Below are 24957 nucleotides of genomic sequence, written 5' to 3'. Positions count from 1 at the left end.
TTTTGCGAAGAATTTGGAAATTTCTGTAAAGTCGTTCCGCTGGGTGACATTTTCGCACACGTGACGATTGCAGGTGCAATCATCGTAATTCCTGTTCGGTGGACGTGCGCAGCGACGTTTTCGAGGAAGACCCTTGTCCTGGGACCGGAAAGTACATCGAGGCTCACTACCAGTGCTTAGGTTGGTTCACATTTTTCTATTCTGATGTCGTTTTTGCGCGATTGCGGATTTACGCGAGACACTTCAAGGGATTCGCCTTTCGTTCACGTGCTGCGAAAGAGCCTCATAATCTTGGAATTATAATTTGAAGAGCAAGAAGGATTTATTTCGTCTTATATAACCTGATCGTCGGTGTTAGACCAATATGCCCAGACGTTATGTATCTTAAAAAATTTTTTCTTTCATGAATAATTTTTTTTATCATCTTTGTTTTATGATTTTATATTTGATTTTGGAAAAAAATTCCTAAAATTACTTTTTAATTAATCCAATTTTTTTGCGATTTCATAATTTTATTTGATTGACTTTTTACTTTTTATAACAATCTTCTATTATTGAAAAATAATAATTAAAGAATTAATATTTTTCTTTGAAATTAAATCATGAAGTCCTCGATTGAGGTTTTTAATTGTCAATCAAACGTCAAATATACGCCAATAAAAAGTAACTTAATTCTTTTCTATCAAAATCTCAAGAATTAAGAATAAAATATCCGCTAACTTGCTAAGGCAGTTAGGCTTCAATAAAAGAATACGAGTTGAATGGACGAATTTCGACGAAAAAGTTTCTCTCCAAGAGCATCGCTCTTCTTTCCCATCTATTGAGGAAACGAAAGAAACACAAACTGGATCCATGGCGGTACACGTGGTAAGGGTGTACCACAGTCATTTTGTTAAACGCGAGTCGAATCCCCGTGCAGGTGCAACGACCAGCAGAACTGCAGCATCGTTGCGTCTACGCTGCAATTCGGCGATCCTTGCCCGAACACACACAAATATCTCGAAGCGCATTATCGATGCGTGTCCGGTAAGTAAAGCTCTTTTCCATTTGTACGTCAGTTTTATCTTGTAATTTTTTTTAACGTTATTGAACTTTGCAGGAAATTCCACAAAACTTGTAGATCGTAATTGTATTTAAAAGTATAAATAGCAAAAATTATTTTTGAAAATAAATGCAATTTGAATAATAAATTTTGACAATTTATTCGAAATATTGACTTTTTTAAATTAATATATTTTTACAATATTTATTAATTTAATTAAATTATTTTTCTTTAGACTTTTGTATTTGTACAATTAGCAATCAGCATAATTGATTTAATTGATATCAGTAAAATTATTAAAATATTTAAACATTTAAATCATTTAAATATAATGTTAAATATGTGATATGTGTATTAAATGCAAATATCAATCTTTCTTTCCTATCAACATGTTGTTACTTTCTAATGATACCTAAATCCTCTTCGCCTTTCCTATTTGCCTTCCATCGTTGTCTCGCGATCTCGGGTTCCACAATTCTACGCTACCAATATATATTAGCGAACAGTCGGATCTTTGTAGCTTCCAACGTGATCACGGAAGAAGTAAAACCGATTCCTCTTCTCTTTCCGATTTGCACGTGAGCGTCTTACCTTTACACGCGCGATTATCGTAACGAATATCAGCGACGTTCGGTATTTTACCTTATCGCAAACCCCTTTGGACAATAAAGATGACCTCTATAGAGATAGTACCGCGAAATACGTGGACCATCCCGTTCTGGAATTAACTGTCGTCGCCATCTTGGGTTAAGGATCGTTTTCCCCTTCACGGCTAGATCTAGTCGCGATATGGAACTGTGCACTGTGCAGTCTAATCTCTTGTGCTCTGTCTCTCTCTTTCTCTACCTACCTGTTCTTTGACCATTTAAATCTCTTATTCGCGAAACGTTTTTTGAACGATTTATATACTGGTAGAGTATTTAATTATTATTCGTAGTATTCTCTTAGCAATTATAAAATTTAATACAATTTTTTTAAAAAGAGCAAAAAATTTTTCTTTGTCTTTGATATTGGTGAAAAATAACAATAAACTTTTCATAAACGCGCGCGCGCGGAATAACTTTAACGGAAATATATTTAGTAATTTCATAAGGGGTAACATAATACCAAATTTAATATTTGATCCGGAAATTAGACCATGGTATTCTTATGTATTTTGACGAACCGAAACTGAATTCGATATCCAAATTGCACAATTTTTTGAATAAGTATTTTCCTCACGAACGGAAAATAACGATTTTCCAGTTCTTTTAGAGCCATTTGTGGCCTGGTTTTTAATATGCAAGTTGAGGTAAATGAGTGAAAGTAAGTTCAACGATAATAAGCTTATATAAAGTTAATATGCAAGTTGGTAGGTCAAATGTATTGGAAAATTTAAATCAAACTATCTGTCAATAGAAAAAAATTGTATTGGAGCAATTAGGCCTACGCGAATTCGGTTTTAGAACATTAAAATACATATAAGAATACCATGGTCTAATCGTCAAATTCAAAATTTTTTTGTATGTTTGTTATTAGTGCTTATACAATGTTTTTATTTTTTATTTAAAATTTTAATTTAATAAAATTTCAAAGTTTTGTTGAATCTGTCATGTCTCTTTTGCATTATTTATTTTTAAAAAAGTTTTGTTTTCCTAATATATATATATATATATAATGTATATATATTGAATATTTTCAAAAGAAGATTTATTTAAGCGCTCTATCGAATGATTATGATTAACAAAAATCTGATATAAATCCGATACAGTGGATAAGCTCCTTCCAACGTAGCGAGCCAAGAAAAACAGAGATGAGAGTACCTCGGTATCTCCAAACCCCGGATATCTCATTCCCTTCGGTCTATCGGGAATATACGCAAAGTACAGACAGTTCGTTCAAACTCTATCGAATGATTAACAAGAGTCTAATATAAATTCGACGCGGTGGATAAACTTTCCATCATATCAATCTGAGAGGAAAAGGGAGAGAAAGGGAGAAAGGCAGAAAGAGAGAGATGGGGAGTAAAAGAGAGAAGAGAGACCACTTCGATATTCCTGAGCCGAAGAGACCTCTCGAAAGCTTTAAATATCCCGCACCCCTGAAATCGCTTTCCTTCTTAATTATACTCAGTCTTCGAATCCAATAAGCTCGTAGACGAACTGCCTGATCCCCTTTCCTCTTCTACCAAAGCTCCTTCGCACTGCTAGTTTTCCCGTCCTCATTAAAACGATCTTGACGAAATATTCACAGCGGCCACTACCACGACGACGTCCCGGCCGAGTCCGCCGTGGTTCATAACTTCGCAACCGAGTGTCTGGAGCACCGCTAAGCCGACTGTCAGGCCTCCCTCGAGGATTACGACACCGGCACAACAGCCTCACCAGCAGCCACCGGCGCCGTCCACCCCAGCGATGCCGATAACGACGCCGGCGAGGTCAGTGGGCTACATAAAAGACTGAGAAATATGTAACTTGATTAGTTAACTCTCTGGAGCTGACGCTAAAATCTGTAACACAGATGTGACGTTGATACTGACGTTTGTGTGGGTCTGTAATACCCACTTAATTTATATTAATTTAAAGACACTAATTAAATTCAAAGAACCAAAATAACATAATTCGTAAAAAAAATAATAAATATTGAGTATATTTTAATAAAAGTAATTTAAATTTATATAAATGTGTAACATAGAGAAAATTGTTTGACGTTCTCGATAGAGATATATAATTGAATAGATGTCCAATAAATTCATTACTTCTGAAAAGAATTAAAAGCCAAGAATTTCGGATTTTTTAATCTGAAATTATATTTACATATACTTAAATATTACTTATAGTATAATAGTTGTCATGCATACGCATAAAAATATAACAGAGAACGAAAATATCAAAAAGAAATTTTTACCCTGCGTATTATTTTCCGCAGCCATCAATTTCTTTCAATCACTGTCTGTATAATGAAAACAAATATTTCCCTTGACGTCATTAATTTATATCAATCATAATCTATATGTTCGTCATAAAGTTCGGTATGTACGAGAACCATCGACAATAATGAGATCCTTCCATTTTCAGTTCTACGTCAACAAGGTCCTCTGCCGACATCGAAGTCGATGAGGAAGATCAGGACTTAATACCTCCTGCGAATGGTTCTCCAGCGAATGGCCCGGCAATGCCGCCGATTATGTTTGAGACCACTCAAGCCACGACAACATCTACCTTTGCTCCCTGGAGAACCAGCCGAAGGACCACCGGTAAGATCTTCTCTTCTTTTAGAGAAACATTACATAAAATATACGCTATTTTTAACCATTAACCTTGATATCTCAGCAAAACTAAACAATATCATTTTGATGTATAATATTTTCATGTATATAATATATTAAATCGTTTTACATATTTTCGGATATAGACAATTCTCAGAATTGAGAGATCCTCGGAAATTTCTTTGTCGATAACCAATTAGTCGATTCCATGGGTCAATCTTATTATATACCGAACAATGACAACGTCTTTACACAATAACAATTAAATTACAATACGTTGTATTATATCTTATTTCCCAGTTATGGATCTATGAATTGACTTTGTGGATAAGCCGCTCGTATCAGACAGCGTCTAAGCATAAGATGATCAAAGCTATTATGGTGATAACAGTGTCTAAAGACAGGTCGTCATTATCTATTGTAATTTTAATTATTGTTTGCTTTTGTCATTGTACAATGAACACATTCTTGTTGGTAATCTATAAACCGTGGAGGGGGGGGGGGAAGAGGGGCGAGTAAATAGTACACTTCTGGTTCGATCGCGACAAAGCATTAAGATCCCCTGGGGATAACCGAAATTCCATTTTCGGACGTCGTTGCGCACCGAACTACGTCTCCAAGGACGTCGCGACGTCAGTATCGCATTAATGCCGAGCCGTTGACTGCAGTCGTTAGCTTAGGCGACCACTTAAGACCGTCATACTGATCAAGACCATACTGTTACAGTACCTAGCACGCTGTACCCGGAATCCACTTCGAATGGAAGTCCGTGGTACGACTACAGACAAGTGTGTCCTCCGGTAGTAGCCAGAAACCTGTCCTGGAACACGACCAGGGCCGGTGACGTGGCCGTACAAAGCTGCCCCGGCGGTGCCAACGGTCTGGCCAGATGGCGATGTCTAGCCCGTGGAGAATCCGCTTTTTGGCATCGCGACAATCCAGATCTGAGCGAATGTCGATCTGTCTGGCTGACCACTCTGGAAAACCGTGTGACGGAAGGCGACGTGATTCTCGGCATCAGCAGGGAACTCTCGCAAGTAACGAATAACAGTCGCGGTTTGTACGGCGGCGACATGATGATCACTACAAAAATCATCAAAAACATGGCCGAGAAGATGGCTCTGGACATTAAGACCTATCAAGATGCGAACCAGAGGGAGGTCAGCGTCACGGAGCTGCTCCAGGGCGTAGTGAGGACCGGTAGCAATCTGCTCGAGAAGGCGCAAATGGCGTCCTGGAAGGATCTTAGTCATCAGGAGCAGATGAGGGTCGCAACGTCGCTGCTGATCGGTCTCGAAGAGAACGCCTTCTTATTGGCCGACACGCTTATGCAGGAGAAGACCATTATGCATGAAGGCAAAAACATATGTGAGTACTGCTAATGATGATTGGTAATTGCTATACAACAATTTATCGGACTATGCGTTTATTATATCCTTTACAAGCCCTGTAAGGAGACATTAAGAACTTCAGTATCCTCTTCATTAAGTTGCTATCTCTGCTTGTAACCAATTGCCTAGATAATTACGGAACATAATTTCGAAATTATGTTAAGAACCTCATTTGCAATTTCCCCATTAATGTAAGATAGGATTTATTTAATTTAAAATGTAAAGAAGATCTCTAGAGAGAGAGAATATATTTTTTATTTATTTTGTAAGTTTCTATCATATTACCGAACGTAAATTCAAAATATACGAGAAGGAATTGTATATACACAGAGGCAAAATACATTTCAAATTTACAAATGTTTTCGATCTTCGGAGCATAATTTATAATATTAATTTATAAATTGATTGCAATACAGTTTGTTATTAAAATTCCAATTTATATTCCTTTGAAAAACAACCTAGAATTCGCGACGGTGCAGTTATGTAACCAGAATCGTCTTTCCTTCGGAATAACTATTTTCATTTCAGCGTTCCGAAAGTCACGGAACGGACGCACGTTGCATTCGCCTTCGGCGTACATTGCAAACGATCGAATGATTTATATCGCTCGCGCATCCAACACCCGGTAATCTCCGGTGTAGATAAAATACAGATCCGAATCCGTCGTAATTCTCCGGTACCCGCCTGGATTACGTTATAATCCAGACGAGTATGGCGCGGGCGCATGCTATTATTATTACAAAACGACGATGGAATTACGAGCGACTTGATTTACTTCCCGGAAGTGCGTCGCGGCTTGATTGAGCCGCTGTGTACGTGCATCATCAGATGCACGCTTGATAAACTGCATAACCAGCGGAGAGCAAAAAGCGTCAGAGGGAAGAAGGGGAGGGGCAGTTGATGAGCGACAGCCGGTCGGATGCTGTGTAACGTCCTCCTTTTCAGAAGAAATATCGAAACCACATTAAGTCCTTCTTCCTGGCAACGCCACTGATTGATACCGCGATCAATTCTTAATCCTTTCTTTCGCGGCAAATTACACAGCGTGTTAAGATTACACTCCAAATCCAAGTGTGTAATAAGTGACTTTATGCACGAATATGATTTACTTTTTCGTGTAAAAATAACACTGCTCTACGTTTAAATGTAAATCTATTCTTGTATGCATCTTTGTGTTATTTTTACACGAAAAATTGAATTACGCACATGCATATATAAAGTCATTTATTACACACTTAGATTTGCAGTGCATTGTTCTTTCTTACAATAAATAAATATCTTGGCAAATTTGAAGCAATTGAGTCCCTTGATGAATTTTAAACAATATTTTTGTTTAAATTACTTTCTTTAATTTTATTTAATTACATAGATAATAAGCGAAAAAATAAAAAATTACTTTTCTCCTATCGTAGTTTCCAATTTGCGATGTACGTGGCACGCGCACCTGCGCGGAAATGTTGTATTTTTTTAATTAATGATATTATGTAATGGCTTTTACTTTATATTATAAAAAATTATATTTCAAAATTACATACAAAATTGTATGCATAACTTTATTTATAAATAATGAAATATTCCGATTTTTACCATAATTTTTGTTTTTATTTTATTATACATAAAGCTAGCAGGATCTAATTAGCAAAATTAAATTGGACCTATTAAAATATTTGGCACTTTTATATTTAGTTGTACTACTAATAAAAATTTTGTGTTCCGTGCCGTTTTCAAAAAAAACATGGCGCTGCAAGTATAATTAAAAAAAAATTAATTTATTGATCTATTTTTCATCAAACAACCTCTAATTGCAGTGTACTTGAAATAAATATTTATTGTACAAAGTTTGATAACCACTGTTTTGTCGTAATTTAATTCGCATTTTCCGTGAATTTATGATTAGAATTCTCATGAAACGCGTTAAACGAGCTAAGGAAAAGATATTATTTACTCATTTAATTAATCACGTGCGTATCTCCACTACAGTGATGGAAGTTCGCGTACTGGACGCGCGCAACATCGGCAACGAGCTGGAAGTTTTCCCAAGTGAAGCCGCCCAGCAAAGGTGGACCGTCTCGAACGATCGCGTGGAACTTACCAGGGGCGCTTTACTGGACAACAGCGAGGCCGGCATCGTCCGGTTAGTCTTCATGGCCTTTGACAGACTCGAGGAGATACTACAGCCGCAAGCGGAGCCGCCGTCCGTCGTCATGAACGACGATCCCCAGCCCCTGCCGCGGAGGAACACCACCCGACTCCTCAACAGCAAAGTTATCTCGGCGTCCTTGGGAAAAGGCCGGCACATACAACTCTCGGAACCCGTTCGGGTGTATTTCAGACATCTGGCGGTCGAGAACGTCACCAACCCCACTTGCGTCTTCTGGGATTACATCTTGAGGTAATTTCGCCTTCGCCCGATCCTATTTCCACTTTATACAATACTAAAAGTGCTGAGGAGTCTTTCTTTTATTTCTTCATTTTCAATTTTCTCTTCCTGTGTTTCCATTGAACTGTATACAACACTTAATTGCAACAACTCGCCGAAATAGGAGGTATATTTGTTATTACATTTAATCCGTGCAGTCTTTCTCCTTAAAAGGTAGTTATCGAAATTCGATATTCTATACACAAATTCGATATTCAATAAAACGATTTACCTAAAATTGATATTTCTAAATAAGATTAAAAAATTTTTATTCTGAAAATGTGTGTAATTCTTAATTTTTAATATTACATAATTTTTTTTATAAATGTTTTACAAGAATATACATATCATATATGATATGTATGTACATATATTATGGATTTAAGAGTTGGTATGTAATTATATATAATATAATAAGTATACAGCCAACAAGATGGAAACTACTCTCGCGTAATTTTTGACGCTTTCTGTATATCCGATGGAAAAGTAGCAATACACGAACAACGACTATCTACTCTGCACGCGATACCTTATTTCCCACAGCGCCTGGTCGGACGAGGGATGCCAGATACAAAAGACCAACGAGACTCACACCGTGTGCGAATGCAATCACCTGACGAACTTCGCTGTGCTGATGGACGTACACGCCGTCAGGCTGGACATTGCCCATCAGGTTGCCCTGCAAATCATCACGTATATAGGCTGCATCATTTCCGTCGTCTGCCTCGTCCTGGCTATTCTCACGTTTCAATTATTTCGCGGACTGAAGGTAATGTATATAACTGCGCGGGCGCCGATCGATCGGCATTCAATCGCGGCGAGATGGAATTTTTTGTCACTCACCCTGATCCCTGATTTGCAGTCGGACAGAACGACGATCCACAAGAATCTCTGCGTGTGCCTGCTGATTGCCGAAGTACTTTTCGTTTGCGGGATCGGCCAAACTAATCAGAGAATCGTCTGCGGCATCGTGGCCGGCTTATTGCACTTTTTCTTCTTGTGCGCATTTGCTTGGATGTTCCTCGAAGGTAACTCAGCCAACCTTTAATTTACATTATGATTTGTAATATTTTATTCTTTTATTATAATATAATCTATATATATATATACTTTGTACATTGATTTTGACATTACGTTATAGGATTCCAATTATACGTGATGCTGATCGAGGTATTTGAAGCGGAAAAATCGCGGCTTCGATGGTATTATCTGGTCGCGTATGGCGCACCGCTGCTCGTCGTAGCAATTTCGTGCATAATCGATCCACTTAGCTACGGTACAGATCGATACTGTTGGCTGCGCGCAGATAATTATTTCATCTTCAGCTTCGTCGGACCTGTGATACTCGTTATACTGGTAATTGATCGATACATTATCGACTAACTGAACATTCTACTAGGAAAACATTATTGTGTAAGAATTGGCGATATAAGATACTCGTTGTCATTCGTATCAGTATCACTAACGTGACGTTTTTCCTTTTCAATTTTATGACACTAATATCCACGAAGATGTCGATTGATTTTAATGTCATCTTTTGCAGGCAAATCTGGTATTTCTATCGATGGCAATCTATATGATGTGCCGGCATGCGAACACAACCGTGGCTATGAAAAGCAAGGAGCATTCCCGATTGGCTAGCGCAAGGTAAGCACGATGGTTTTTAGTAGTCCATTCCTTTTTTTTTTGTTTTAGTAAAGTATTATAAATTGCAAACTGTATATACCGTGTACCAGTCGAGTGCGTCCGTTGTCCGTCACATTCGAGATTTGACCCTCCCGAAGAGTAGTAATCGAGATGTTTGTTTGGTGCTTTCGGTTTACACGTTCGCAAGCTTTACTTGCTTAAAGAGATCTCCCGAACGCGGATCTTGTTGTCACGCATCTTTTGGCGGCCATGCTGATTTTTTGGTTTTGGTTTTGAGTCCTATGTTTGGAATGACCGCAGATATTTCGTTCGTTCGACACACCACTGTATTGCTGTGATACCTAGGATATACATGAGTATATCGTTCGATTACACAAATTGTCGTAAATGTATATGCGGGGTACGCTATTCTAAGTATTTAAAAAGACACTATCAAAATAATTTTCTATACTTATTTTTTATTTACAATAGATCATTCTATAAATTCGTAAATTATTTGTTTTATAAGAATTTGGAGTTTTATTAGATTTTTTAAAGAAATTCTATGTTTCATGATCAAATAATGTTAAATATCACCACAAAGTATTTTGAGTAAATTTTAATAATAATTTTAAATTGTTTTAAAAATAATACGAAACACGAAATTTTCAAACCGCTAGATATCAGATTTCTATTATTTCATAGATTTTGAATTTTTAAGGTTATTGTTCTGTGAATTGTTAAATTTATAGATAACTATAGATAAAATATAGAATGTGTAGAAATATAATTTATTTATCGTTTTTTGAAAACACCCTGTATATCGTTATATTTAATTTAAGGATTTTGTAAACGGAGGCATAGAGAAAGTCAATAATTTGTGTGAAATTATTATTTAAAAAGTAAGTCTCTATTTTTATAAAATCGTGAGAATACGTAAATAATTTGGTGATGGTAGTGAAAAGTTTGTTGCAATTTCGATTCGGATTATCGCAGATAATATCTTTCGCGATGACTGGTGTTTAAATATTGCTACATATATTCTTGTTTACGTAACTAATTGTCAATTTCACTTGCGATTGTCGAGCGAAAACGTCGTGCTTCTACGTGCTCGGCAATAAGTAATGCGAATCGAGCATTGCAAATCAGAGAATAAGCTATAATCAATTAATGGTGCCGGAACAATCACCTAACTGCTGTCTTGTTTCATTTTTTGTATTAAATCTTCTACCCACTTCTGTCTACACTGTTCTACATTCTTCTGCATGGCGTGGTTGGTTGGTAGTGGAAAGGAAGAGAATGCTCTTCCCAACAAATTGCAAGCGCACTTGTAAGATATTTACCATTTTTATTATTACTCACCAGTCATATCGTTAACGTCATCATTAATTGCCATCTCGCTCGTCTCATTTGATCATCTTGTTTTTTTTTTTAGTTTAGTTTATTTCGATTAAGCTGTCCAAGTATCATTTCACACTGATTTTGTGAACGTAGCCGTAGATTTTAGTCTCTCACATCATACATCAAAACACTCGCCACCATGTAATATCGCAACACTCATAGGAAACGCAATTTAAAATATTAGTGCAGTGTTTGTGTGTAAATTGTGTAACTAATACATTGATTGAAGGAATAAATATATGAGAGCGAACCAGATTGTATAGTATTCAAACTTTACAAATTATTAAATACAATTGCAATAAAATTATCTAATTATCTAACAAATAAGTTTTTATAAAATCTGAATTTAATTTCAATATATACTATTCTTGAATTTATTAAAATAAAATGAACAACAACTTTATTTGTATGAGAAGTAAATTTCCAAAAAAATATGACACCGTATACATTTTTATTCCTTCAGTTAATCAAAACAATATTGTCTCTATTTAAAAATTCTTAAATCTCTGATATTATTTCAATCGTGCTTATCGCTTATTTATGTCGCAAAAATAATGTTATATTGTTATAATTACGATTGATAATATATGTTTCACAATTAATTTTATTTCAGTGATAAATAATTTAAATTTCTCTTTTAAAAATAAAGTCATTTTTATCAAAGATGATTCACATTTCTAGTATTTTTTAATTATCCACAACAATATTATAATAATTACACTCTTGTTACATATTTATTATGACACTTGCATTTCCTGTGAGTAGACACGATAATTCACTGCATGTAGTATTCTCCTTAGTTTCGAGTATTACGCCTGATTTACAAGTAGATAGACGTGAAAGTACCGTAGAAATATATCCGCCTACATGTATATCGCCACACGTTCTAATCATAACGGTTTAGATAAAATGCTGCGATCCCGGCGATGCTCAAAGTGGCGCATTCGCGGTTTTTATTTTTTTTTTTAAATAAACACTCAACATAATGTCGCAATATTTATTAAATGTCGCTTTTGATGAATTCTCATGATGCTGTGACGGTTGCACTATTTTTTTCTCTTCGACGTTGTAATACTAATGTCAAGCATTAAATATTAACCATATTTTACGATCGGAGAAATTCTGAGGAAGTCTGGGATCGATCGGCTGCAATTATCTTTATATTTCTTTTTATGAGTGGCAGATAATTTAGAAAAGAGAATGAAAATTATTGCTATTTAAAATAAAATTAATGGAATTTTTTAATATAAATTTTTTATTATATATGAATTTTCCAAAATTAATGGATTACGACGTTACAACTTGAAATCGATTTAAATAGTAATGAATTATAACAAATATAGTGTCGCAAGATTGTAGCAAAAAATTGGAAATCTATAATATAAAATTATCGTGTTTGTATTAATGACATTTTCTTCATTCGTCCTTCGAGCTGCAGAAAATATCCCTTTATTTTTATCAAAGACTGTTGAATCCACGTGTCAGTAGTTTTTTAACTCGCTGAAGTGAAGTGAACTTAAATAGCTTAATCAATCCGAGGTTTTCCCAAATATGACGCTTTATGAGATTTCGTTTTTTTTTTTTTACGAAAATCATGTTCCATCGGAGCGCTCACGCGACAATGTGTTGGTCCCCTTTAAGCGCCGCCATCGCGATTTGTATTGTACAACAGAAACTTGGCTGGCTGTTCTCCTGTAATTTATTATTCTGTATCTTCTGATCAGGGCCTGGCTGCGGGGCGCTATCGTGCTGGTGTTTCTACTAGGTCTGACCTGGACGTTCGGGCTTCTCTACTTAAACCAAGAATCCGTCGTGATGGCGTACATCTTCACCGTATTGAATAGTCTCCAGGGGCTGTTTATCTTTGTGTTCCATTGCGTACAGAACGAGAAGGTAAGGGAATACATCGGGGCACAGAAGTCCGCCTTGATTTAGACTATTCTGGCAACATCGCTGGATGTTTCCGGAGAGAGAGAGATACAAACAACAAAATCCGAAGTTGTTCGTAATATATGTAATAATTTTTAATTAAGAGTGATACCGCGCAATTTTTTATAAGAATAATTTTGCATCGATACGCTTCCCGTAAAATCTAATCAATTCTATTGCATATTTTTTTACAAATGATTTGTAATAATATGTTACATTGTTGTTTATAAAATTATGTAAACTTTATATTTCTTTAGAATTAGATTATGCAGTGAGTTGTGATAATTTTTTTATAAATTATTCTCACTTGTGTATTAATTTTTATATTAACTTAAAATTCGAAGAATTTTCTAGTGCTTAAGTTTAATATGTCGATCATGATTGATATTAATTAAGATTACTGGAACGATTATCATGTTAGCATCGTATTGTTTTGCTCATAAAAATCAGAACATGGAGATAATTTGTCTAATAAAGCGCTGTACAATAAAGTCTAATAAAGCGCAATACAAGTTACTGACTTTTACTTCGCGTATTTTTATCACCCGTAGTGGGCTCATTATAATTTTCTCAAAAATTTGAGAACTTTTTTTGTTATCATCGCGAGAAGCACCGATATTATTTTTATTTCTAATTAAACCGGCACTATAATTTCGAGCCTGCGAACTTAGATCGCACATTTTCACAAGTAACCGCAGACGGTTTCCTGAATTTTGCTAAAAGACAAAATTTGACAAAAAGATACAAATAACTGAATAAAATCTAAAAAAAAAAGAGCATAATTATTTCTTTATTTTACCAATGATGAATTTTAGTCGCGTACCACAATAATTCGTCACGAGGCCGTCTGCAGTCTGCAGTCTGTAGTGTTCATGTATCAGACTCGCAGAGATGCACATAACGCATCTGCACGCTGTTTCGCACAAGCCTTTAGTTCTTTCTCGCACCGTTAAACTCGTTTCGTTGGGTCGGGCGGGCTCTGCTTCGCTCTTACAGGTGAGGAAGGAGTACCGAAAGTTCGTGCGCCGTCATTCTTGGTTGCCGAAGTGCCTAAGGTGCTCGAAGACTGTGACGGGCGGCTCGGCCGGCTCCACTGGCGGCAGCGGCGGCACCGGCGGTGCCAACGGCGGCAAGGACTTCGCCTCGCACAACACCTCGTCGAATCCCTCGGCTCCTACCACTGACAGCTCTGGACTGTCGCCTCATGCAGCCACCAATGTGGGTACCAACGCCGGCGCCACGTCACCGCCGAACAATCACAACAACCTGACCACCACCTGTAACAATACGAATCTTTCGATAAACGTGAACCTGAACAATTTGTCGCTGAGGTCGCCGGTCGGGGCACACCAGATGCACATGATGGCACCTAGCAACCACAATAGGCATCCCGCTCAGCAAGGTATCCAAACGCCGCTTATACACCAAACCGAGACACACGGATAACGAAGCGAAATGGGGTGGTTGCCCCGCGAGATCACAGTAATCGATATTGCTTATGAAAATCGAGGTCTATTGTAGTCTCATATGTTTGCAACTTTTGCAAACGCTACATCGTTTTGACCAAACTGATTTTTGACTTCACGTCACATTCCTTTTACTTTGCTTAACAAATATGCAAATTGGTAGAATGATATAGAACGACGTAGTATTTGTAAAAATTACAACATTTTTAAGTTTTTATAAGAATATTGGTTACTGTGTTTTATCCATGGCGCAATCGAAAGACTGAAATTGTAGGAGTCCGAAAGGGGAACGTGCGTCTTCCTTCTCCACTCTCACTTTTTTCATAGTACAGTAATGACGGTGCAATACTTGATCCATCTCTGAAGTATGTCAATTAAAATCTAACGTTTTCTGACATTGTATATACAAGTCAGACTAGCATATATAATATTTTATACATGATCTCATATGATCAAAATGATTTTTGAGTATCGATAAATTGCATTTCTTTCTCTGTTTCTGACTTTTTTCTATATATTCTTTTCTCGCTTTCCTTTTAGTATGATTATGAGTAACACAAGTATGATCCGTCTATAATTAATTATTATCGTACACTTTTTGCCTGTCGCTCAGAACTCAGCCTGCCTTCCTTTAAACTTGCCCCTTCACAATTGAAAGGTTGCTACGGTTAATTATCTCTCAGCGTGAATTACAGTTTCTGTCTGTCTCTCTTGATCCTTTCAACGTGTGTAAATAGATCTTGGTTCGTTATGTATTTAACGCTAAACGTAGTTACTTGGTTCCCGATTTCATGCTTATGATGTATTATGTATTATGTTTAACAATCATACAACAGAATTTTAATTGAAGCGTGACGCTTCGTTAATTTTTTAAATTTGTTGCAGGATGTATGTAAAGTAGATGGTCTTGCTAGTTTATTTGATTATTTTTACAGATAGAGCCTACTTTAGATTTATAGATTTTTCATTTAGAAATGATTTGTAATCATAAACTTCTGAATAAATATTCATTATTTATTTACAATTTTTTTATTTATATATAGAGAGAGAATTAATTTGCCACAATTGTAACTTTACAGTTAGTAATTTTATTCTTTAAAAATAATTCTTGTATATCATAGAAATTAATTTACAGACATTAGATTTTCTGTATATTAGGTTATTACGTTTTGAAGCGTATATTCTGAACAATGTTTAATAAGTGTACATTCGGCTTTAACGCTCGGAACCGACATGAACCTGAAAGCTTTTTTGGTGTTATCAGCAAGTCACTTCAAAAACTGACTCGCAAAACGGCGAACTAAAAGGCATTTAACGAACCGTTCAGCTCTTTCGACCCTGTCGCGTTCAGAGAGTCGAAGAGAATTGGCCGACAAAAATAGAGAGAGAAGGAAAGAGAGAGAAAGAGAGAGACAGAGAGAGACAGAGAAACTAGCAAAACAAAAAATGTATTTGAGAGAGATTGTTGAATGTGCTCGTGTATACCGTTATAGGACAGTTTACAGGAAAACGTCAGTCAGAGAAAAACACACTAATATTAAAAATAATCAAAAATACAAAAATGTTAGAAATACGAAAATACAAATTTTAGCACAAACCCTTTTCAATTTGTATTTTTAATATTATTCTAAAATTAACATTTGTTAGAGCATTTTATTTGCTACGTAGAATTTATTTGGGTACAATATTCTTCAATTTTTAAATTAAATTATTTTATATTTAAACTAATATTCATATATTTTTAAATTTTAACGAAGAAATAATAAATTTGAGATATGAGAAAATTAGTAAAGTTTTCTTCTTTTTCTAATTATACAATTTTATAAAATAACATTTTATTGATTAAGTTTTCCTCATGGATTATTCCACATAATAACTTCCACGTAAAATTCTTGAAGTAAATTATTTTTTTAATACATTTTGTATATTATTTTGTGCTCGTTAAAGGAATAAATGAGATTCGATTCTTTTTCTTGAGCTCAATTTAATTCGAGCATCTTGTTAATACGATCATGACCCTGTTATATTTCCAATTAAGAAAGTGTCTCTGACGTTCTTTATTTAAATTATCAAGTAACAGATAACAATTCTTTGAGGATTTTGAATACTAAATTGTTTCAAATAACAGTTCGAATAAATTAAAAGTGTCGCTTATTAACTCAATTAGTCTCAAGTTGTTCAGAAACAAATTCATTTGTCATATTTACCATTATTACATTGATCAGAATAGATTCGGGTCAAATTAATAACGGGAGAAACATTTCCATATTTTATTTTTAATAATTAAATTATTATTTTCATTTTTTAAAACTTGTGTCATAGTCTTTATTATAATTAAATGTAATTCTATTTATAGTGGTTCTAGTTTTATTTCTCACAAAGTTAGTTTAAATAATTCTTCTGTAAAGAATTTTTAAACTTTCTTTTAAAATTTTAATCAATCTTAGAAAAAAAGTATACATTTTTCTCTCTCTTTTGGCAAATAAATTCGACTGAAGAGATGTCGCTTTCAGATTATCGATTTGATAATGACTCGACGTCCCCATTCTGTAAATAACGCGCGGGAGGCAGGCACAGCACGAACATTCGAATTCGCACTCTCGCGAGCACGCTCGCCCGCAAGACTTCCTACTAACAGTGGTGATTTCCGTGCTTCTTATCTGGCTTCGGGGTTTGGTGTAATGCGGTTGCTGGCTACTTTGTACCCTCTTATGCCCCAGCCCGCTCCCTTTCTCACTACGAAAAGCGCGATTTCGCGCGATTCATCGTTTATTTCAGACTTTCCGGATCATCAATGAAATCTGTGATCAGATAAAAGGCAGTAAGTGAAATAATTTTACCGAAACGAGTATTTTACACAGGCAATTTATAGCTGCAGTTGAAATAATATGGTAAGTCAAATTAAAAATAAAATTAATTTAAATAGATATTATTGTGACACAATTTTTTAAAAATTATTATATCTTTTAATTTCTAAATTAATATAAGATTAATTTTACTAATTTGGTTTATTAAAAAAACGTTCGCGCAGTTTTAATTTAATTATAAATATACGCTATACATATAATATATTATATATAACTATAATATCAATCAAAACTATAATATGATGAAAAGAGCTAAGAAAATATAAGTTTGACTTGTCAGTTACTGCCTTTCTTCTAATCACAGTAGAAATAATTTCGATTATGCGAATAATCATAATATCAGATACACTCACGCAATCATGATTTATGACCACCCTCATAATCGCGCCTTCTTTATATTGCCTTCTATCGTTAACCCTTTTGCTCGTCATATTTGATATATTAGACGAGTTTTATTTGATCAGCAAAATAATGATTACTCGTTTATTACAGCTATAATATTTGAAGTAAATTACTGTGATAATCAATCTTATTTAGATTGCTTATAAGTTTTATAAAAATTATCTCGTCGATTTATTATACAAAGTACAATTTTTAAAGTATCATATATATATTATATTTTTATAATTATCTTTTTTTATAGCAAAAACGTAATTTTTTTGTACAATTTCAAATTTCGTAAAAGATAATTTCTTAAAATATAAAAAGTCGAGAGAAGTAAAAGATTGAAATAATCAGAGACTGTTGATATTTGTCGCGACAACCATGTATAAAATCTTACTTTAATTTTAGTAATTATCTATGCTATTTTATTCGCATTGTCAACCAGATTGTTCACGACGAAGGAATTTAAACAAACGAACTTCCGTCGACGACGGGGAAGGTATACGTTTAGAAAGATTCGTAATGTACCAGTGGACCTAATTCTAACTAGACACGCGAAGGGCGGAGTACGAAGGGATGCACTTTATGCAAGCACTTACACATCGCATTTCACGTCTGTTTGTTCTCTTGCACTCCATGGCACTTCCGTATTCCGCCTGAACGCGCTTCGAGTAATTAAATGGTTTTTTCCTCCCATGAACAGGCGATCGATGGAAAACGTTTTCTTGAAAATGCGAATGCTCACGCATAACGATCATTACGTTGCACTTGCAACATGCAACTGTTTGCGTGAAAATTTTTGCGTTTTCTGTTGAAATTGCCGGTGTTTCACATGCTGAGAAACATATGCCTAACCCTTTACACTTGTCGTATTACCGATTGATTGACTGACTGTTATTAAATTACATTTATTAATGCATTTGTATATCGATTTAAAAGAGCAATGTCGTTCTGTAGTTTGTTAGTAAAAAGGAAAAATTCATTAAATACATTTGTCTTTATTATCATAAAATATTATCTTTTTATTATAAAACGATGTTCTGAAGATTTAAGTTATAAATTTAATTAATTTTATACAAATTTTTTATAAAAATTAGATTTAATAATTGTGGTAATAACGGAAGTAAGAAAGAACGAGATAATCGGATTTGTGCTTCAAGTGTAAAGGATTAAAGGCGCTCAAATGCTCGCTCAGGCACTCACTCACACGATCAGTCACTTAATGGAAAATGAAGAGAAAAAAAAGAAAGGTACAGGCGAGGAAAATCCGCGTGAACCAATCCGTTACATCTGTCACACCTTCACCGCATCACACATGCTCATTCACCGGCCACTTTCGCTCTTTTTCTCTTTTTCTGTCTTTATTCCTTATCTGTTGGATGCGTTTTGCTGATTAATGTCAGTTCGCATATTCACGCAATGAGGTGAAGTAGATTATATAAAGATTATTCTCAAACAATAAGGGATTAGAGAGTTTGTCATCGAAAATGTCCATTCACAATTATATGAATTTAAAAAATTTAGTCTCTAAAGACAATCTTAATTTAGTATTTTTCTCGAATTAATCTTTGAAATTGAAAGGATTTAATTCCTTGCGTGTGAAGAACTTCTTTGACTTTTTCATCGTTTTCTTTGCATTACGAAGACGAATCGTCCAAACGAAAGATATCGTGCAGCGTTTTTTTTTTTCGACTTGTGTTAGAACTGCAGGTCGTAGGTTTTGTTCGGACCGGAAGTCCGGCTGTAGCCATCGCGTGACCCGTCCCTATAGGATCTCGAAACAGGTGCAATCACATGTCATTCTTGCGCAACAAACTCTTGTCCGTTGAAGGGAAGGAGGTCGCGATGTGTCCAAGGAAAAGCCTTTAGCGTGCGTGCCGACGTCGCGTATCTCAGAGCGCTACGTCGTAGATTTGCTCCTGCACGAGTTAAATCCGTTCCGCTTCCGGTACCGCACGTCGCGCGAGATACCGCTGGATGTATCCATATCTCCCTCGTGTCTGATCATGTCGCGCGAAATCTACGCGCCACTTCTCCCCGTATCCACACAATTATGTATCCTAATTGTGGTGCAAGAGGTCTCTTTTGTCCCGTTGCTTCATCGATCGAGAAGCTTAAGATATCCCCGGCTTAATTTCTATTTATATTACGTGTACGATGTATTTATGGACAAGAATAAGAGTATTTTTTGTTAATGAAGTTAGAGTTAAATATCATTTTTTAACTTTTTAATTTTTTAATTATTGATATGTATGATATTAATCAGTATTTTGTACAATATTTTAATAACAAAATCAATATTCCAGTCTTTTTATCTAAAATATAAAAAATAAATAAAATAAAAAATATAAAAATAATATAAAAAAATTTATTTGTTAATTGAAGAAATTAAAAATTTTTTATAATGAATATTGCTTTGGATTCACGGAATTGAAACGATTGAAACAAACAATATAAATTCGGTTAAAGTTCTTCTACAGAAATAGTAAATTTTCCAATTCTCTTTGGTTTCTACATCTTTATAATTTCTGCATCATATAACATATTCATCCAGTTTTCTTTTCTGCAATTCTATCGAAGCAGAATTGTTCTTAAAATTAGTGCGATTTTTAGCTTAGGAACCCTTTATTTACTGACACGAATCAGCTGCATTGAATCTACGTAAATATTTCAATCATTTATAGTAATATCATATATCGATTTTTTCGGTCGATGATTACGCATGGGATAATCCATCCATTCCTACACGTATACACTAAATCACGAGCAACACTGACAAGGCTGGCCCTGCCCATCAATAAACGAAGGGTTAAGGGGGAAACGGCGGATTGGTTGCTTTTGCAGTACTTGGTATCCGGTCGAAGCTGGGCGATAGTCGATAGGCAGCCGGCAGTAACGGTGCCAGGTGAACCCGCCTCGACCGAGGCTCACATCGTGGCCACCCTGCCGTACGCACGTCACGCCTTCTTACCCTCAGCTCCCAATATCCCCAAATCTGCCACCGCCACTTGGGGCCACCTTAACAAAAACCTCATGTGGAAGGTAACTAATTCACCGCTAAATTCGCTCGCTGTGTTTCTCAACCTCGGGGGCGGCTCTATCGTAAGACCAACTTCGCGATCGTTTAAAGTTTCACATCTTGGCAAAAGATACAAAACACCTTTATTTGTTGCTCAAAGATTAATAAATTTTGCATTCTATTTTGAATATTTTAAACTTTTGTATAATTTAGTATAAAATTGACTTTAGTTGCTTTAAGTAGTCTTTTTGAATAATATGTGCAAAAGTAAAGCATCGCGTTTCGAAGTTGTACAGCTTCGTATATTTGCGAACATCTCACTGATATTATAATCCGTATGTTTGTAAGGATTTCCTAAACCGCTGCTTCCACATTGATAATATTCTAACATAAGTACGATCTTCACGTCGGCAAGCAATTGTATTTACAAGACTCAACTATGGTCTTTGTATTTGCAAAGATCTTGCATTTGTGAGAAGTACCCTAATCGAGTATAATCCGTGCGTTTATAAATATCTTGAAAACCACTATTCTCGTACCTGCGAGCATTTAGCTATCTCTTGCAAGGATCGTGCTAATTATTACTTTAATATTTCCGGAAATATTAAGACTTCAATGAAAGTATTTGTTGTAAAAGTCTTGTTAAGTATAATACTTTTGCCAAAAGTTTTGCTAAACCTAGAGCCGTCTCCAGTTCACTATGTCTTTTGGTCTCTCTCTTTTATTTCTGCATGGTGTGCGGTATTACTTTTCACTCATGCACAGCATCTAGTCACCCTTACGCATCTTAGGAGTGAACCTGATCCGAATATTGAGCATGGCGATGCGGATACACTTTGTTGACGTGTAAAGTGTGATTATTTTTCATGTTTGCGACGTAGCTTGTGCTATAAACCTCCGTCTGCAATCGATTCCCTCAATTTTTTTCTCTTAACATGCCAATGAAATTGAAATGATAAAAGCACCTTTTATCTAAATATGAATTATCTACCCTTTTATTTTTGAGTTACAGAATAATGTCTATTTCAATATTAAAATATAGAATATATATGTCGAAAGAAAAATTATTTGATATCAATTCTAAAAATGATTTGCTATTGTAAAAAGATTAATTTTGTTAGTTTATTTATTAATATACAAAATACAATGAAATGATATCACATAAATTATTGAAACATAAATCAATTCCTTTATCTGTGTAGAGGGAAAAAGAAAGATTTTGTTAATAATATATATTTAATTAAAACTTTTCATTCTCATTTCTAAACTCTTTTTTTTTTAGTTCAATAAGTATTGTTGCATATGAGTGATTCTAAAAAAATAGAAATTATTTGGTAGTTATTTTATCCACACACTTTTTCATTGAATTTATGAGATGTAATAGGCTTAAAATAAATTAGTTTTATCACAAAAGTAGCCAAATAAATGAATGATACAATGACAATATCATAATAAAAATAAATAATAATATATTATGATAATATTATGATAATGTTAAATAATACAATATGTCTGTATATATATAAACAGTAGATAAACATTTTTACCAGTCCCCTGGGTGTATCTCTCTGTTTCCTTATACTTTTTTCAGGGGAATTGAGATCAGGGAAATTGAGAATTTTGAGATTAAATGTGAATAATTGATCTAAATTAAATTAATATTTTATTTTAATATTAAAAAGCAAGTTCAATACCAAAGCTATACTTGTATTACATTAACGATTTTTAGTAAAAATAATAAACTTGAAGTACAATACATACCAGGGGAATTCATTGATTATTATCTGTACAGACGTAGTTATATAATTTTTCTCTGTGATAAAAATCAGATATATTTTAAGGTATTTAAATGTATTCAAAAAGTGTGGGATGTAAACATTCCAATTTTTGAGGATCATCCATACCTCTTTTATACTTTTACTTTTAATGACGCTTGTTAAACTGTCCCGATATAACAAAACTTGATGATTGATGAATATTGGCTAAAGTAAAAGCAAAAAAGACGGAGATGTGGAATAAGCCACGTCGCTCTTCCGGTACCTGCCCCTGTCCCTTTCTCTTTTTTTCTTATTCTAATGCGCGCGGAAACAAATGCGAATACACGGCTATGACGTTTTATATCAGAACACAGTGCTCCATTTATCCTGTCATGAATTGTGTGTAGCTCATCTTGTGTGCCTTGGTTTTCGTTGTGTATTATTTTTTTGGCTGCACAATGAAGAGAGGAGGATGATTAACCGTGAAATACGGTCTTCATGTAACGCGAGTGGAATTCTCTCGCTCGTTTCTCCTCTCATGCATGCGCGATCATCAATTGAGCCGTTTCACTTGAAAGTAGCGTGAGTTAAATATAATTAAGATAAACAGAGTTAAATATATATAACGATGGAGAAATTAAAATATTATGTTTATCTTAACAAACATCTTTTGTGAAATTGGCACACAATTGATGTACAACTTAAAAATAATTTAAATAAATCAAATGTGCGCTGTGTAGATAAAACACAGAAAAAGTCAATTTGCGGCTTATTAATTGCAAATATTTGAAAATTTTTAACATTTTTTATTAATTTATTAATCGAATAGTGAAATAAATGGCTCAGTTGTACAAAATATTTTCATGAGTTTCGTAAATTTAACACCTTTGCGTCCGATAATCCCATTTAAATGGTTAATGGTACCTATATAGTAATAAATTACTGTATTATTTATTTGATTTTCAAAGTTTTATTAATTTTTATTCTTTAATTTCCATGTATTTTATATATCAGCATTCGTTCATAAAACTTATTTTGTCTATGTAAGACAGTTTATTTCACATTGTCAGATATGCATTGTTGTCGTTCACATGTAAATGTTATATATTTTTAAAAATCCAAGATTATTTCAACGTATAGAATTCAATTAATAAAGATGCGGAAATGTTAACACTATTATAACATATCTATCATTCTCGTTGTTTTATGTCTTATTACAGGCCTTTCATTCTAACTTCAAGTATTAACTCTTTCTCCACAGAACATTTCTTTTAAGTCCTATTCTCGCGATTCCGGACATGGCGGCTCCGAGCAGGAGGATTCCCCGCGGACGCACAACACCCTGACGCTCGGTCATTCTGGTAGGAGACGCGGGCCGAATGATGCAAACGAAATGAACACCGGTACCAGGACGATGGGCGGTAGACGTGCCGCGATGCCGTACAACCATACGTATACCGAAATCGTAGACGGTCGAGGCAACGGCGGTATCGCCGGGCATCATCAGCTGCACGGTCATCACGGCCAGCACGTTCATTTGCCGCGCGGCCTTGTCAACGAGGATGATCCAGTGTACGAGGAGATCGAGCGCGGCGGCGGCGGCGGCGGCGGTGGTGGCGGTGGCAATGGCAACGGCAACGGTGGCATCAGCAGTGGAATTGGCGGTATCGTCGGCGCTGGCGAGATCCAGGTGTCGGATATGTCCGATGAGGACGGCCGTCGACAGAGCGATATGAGCAGACAGTCCTCCAGGAGCTACGGCGATCATCGGCCGCTGATCCCGTATTCGCCCGCCGCCGATCGCAACCTGGTGCACTACGGCCAGGCGATGACGGAACGCGGCGGCAATGGCGGCGGTAATCTCACGCATTATGACTCGACGGAGTACGGGGTGGAACGAACCTTGAACGCCTGTTGGGAAAAGCTGCGCCGGCAGCAGGCCAGGTACGAGCTTGGGGATCTGCCGCGGTTGCCAGCGGCATACGGCATGCCGCCGCAGCAGGACCACACGCGGACGGTGGCCGTGCTGGACGGGCACACCGTTGTCTGTCATTTACAGCCGCAGACGGACATGTACACGGGTCGCGGTATGCCGCCGCCGTCCTACAGCGAGTGTTAGGTCCTGACTTAGGCCGGGGAACCTCTCTCGTCCCTTCGCGAAGAAACGATGAATTCGTTTAGGAGATGGTTCCGCCGACCGTACGGTACGGCGTAAACCATCTGGACGATTCGTTTTGTCCGGGACTACGTGGTGGTGATGGAGGTGACGGTGGTGATGGTATCGACGATTCGTTCCTGAAGAGAATAACCACACGTCGGCGATCCCGGGTGCCGAGGGATACACGCGGGAGACGAACGTGCCGCTTTTTAGCTCAAGCGTAAGCGCGACGGTGTCTTGAAGCAGTTCGT

General features: G+C 35.9%; 1 protein-coding gene across 1 annotated transcript; it reads left to right on the top strand.

Moving 5' to 3' along the window:
• Positions 1-5347: 5347 nt before the first annotated feature.
• Positions 5348-24667, top strand: LOC108776733 (latrophilin Cirl). The gene is made up of 11 exons (XM_018543436.1): positions 5348-5657; positions 7661-8072; positions 8643-8868; positions 8962-9127; positions 9241-9455; positions 9643-9746; positions 12851-13019; positions 14052-14457; positions 18181-18443; positions 20617-20814; positions 23810-24667. The coding sequence occupies exons 1-11, from the start codon at positions 5363-5365 to the stop codon at positions 24665-24667; spliced, it is 3312 nt and encodes a 1103-aa protein (XP_018398938.1). The 5' UTR covers positions 5348-5362.
• Positions 24668-24957: the final 290 nt, after the last annotated feature.

The sequence above is a fragment of the Cyphomyrmex costatus genome, unplaced genomic scaffold, assembly GCF_001594065.2.
Source record: "Cyphomyrmex costatus isolate MS0001 unplaced genomic scaffold, Ccosl1.0 scaffold112, whole genome shotgun sequence".
NCBI lineage: Eukaryota > Metazoa > Arthropoda > Insecta > Hymenoptera > Formicidae > Cyphomyrmex > Cyphomyrmex costatus.
This window is presented reverse-complemented; position numbering and strand designations above follow the sequence as displayed.

Coding starts and splice junctions, on each gene's coding strand:
- LOC108776733 (XM_018543436.1), top strand. CDS start 5,363: ATGATGATCACTACAAAAATCATCAAAAACATGGCCGAGAAGATGGCT. Junction 8,073..8,642: donor TTCTGGGATTACATCTTGAG/GTAATTTCGCCT, acceptor TATTTCCCACAG/CGCCTGGTCGGACGAGGGAT. Junction 18,444..20,616: donor TCCGCCTGAACGCGCTTCGA/GTAATTAAATGG, acceptor TTGCTTTTGCAG/TACTTGGTATCCGGTCGAAG.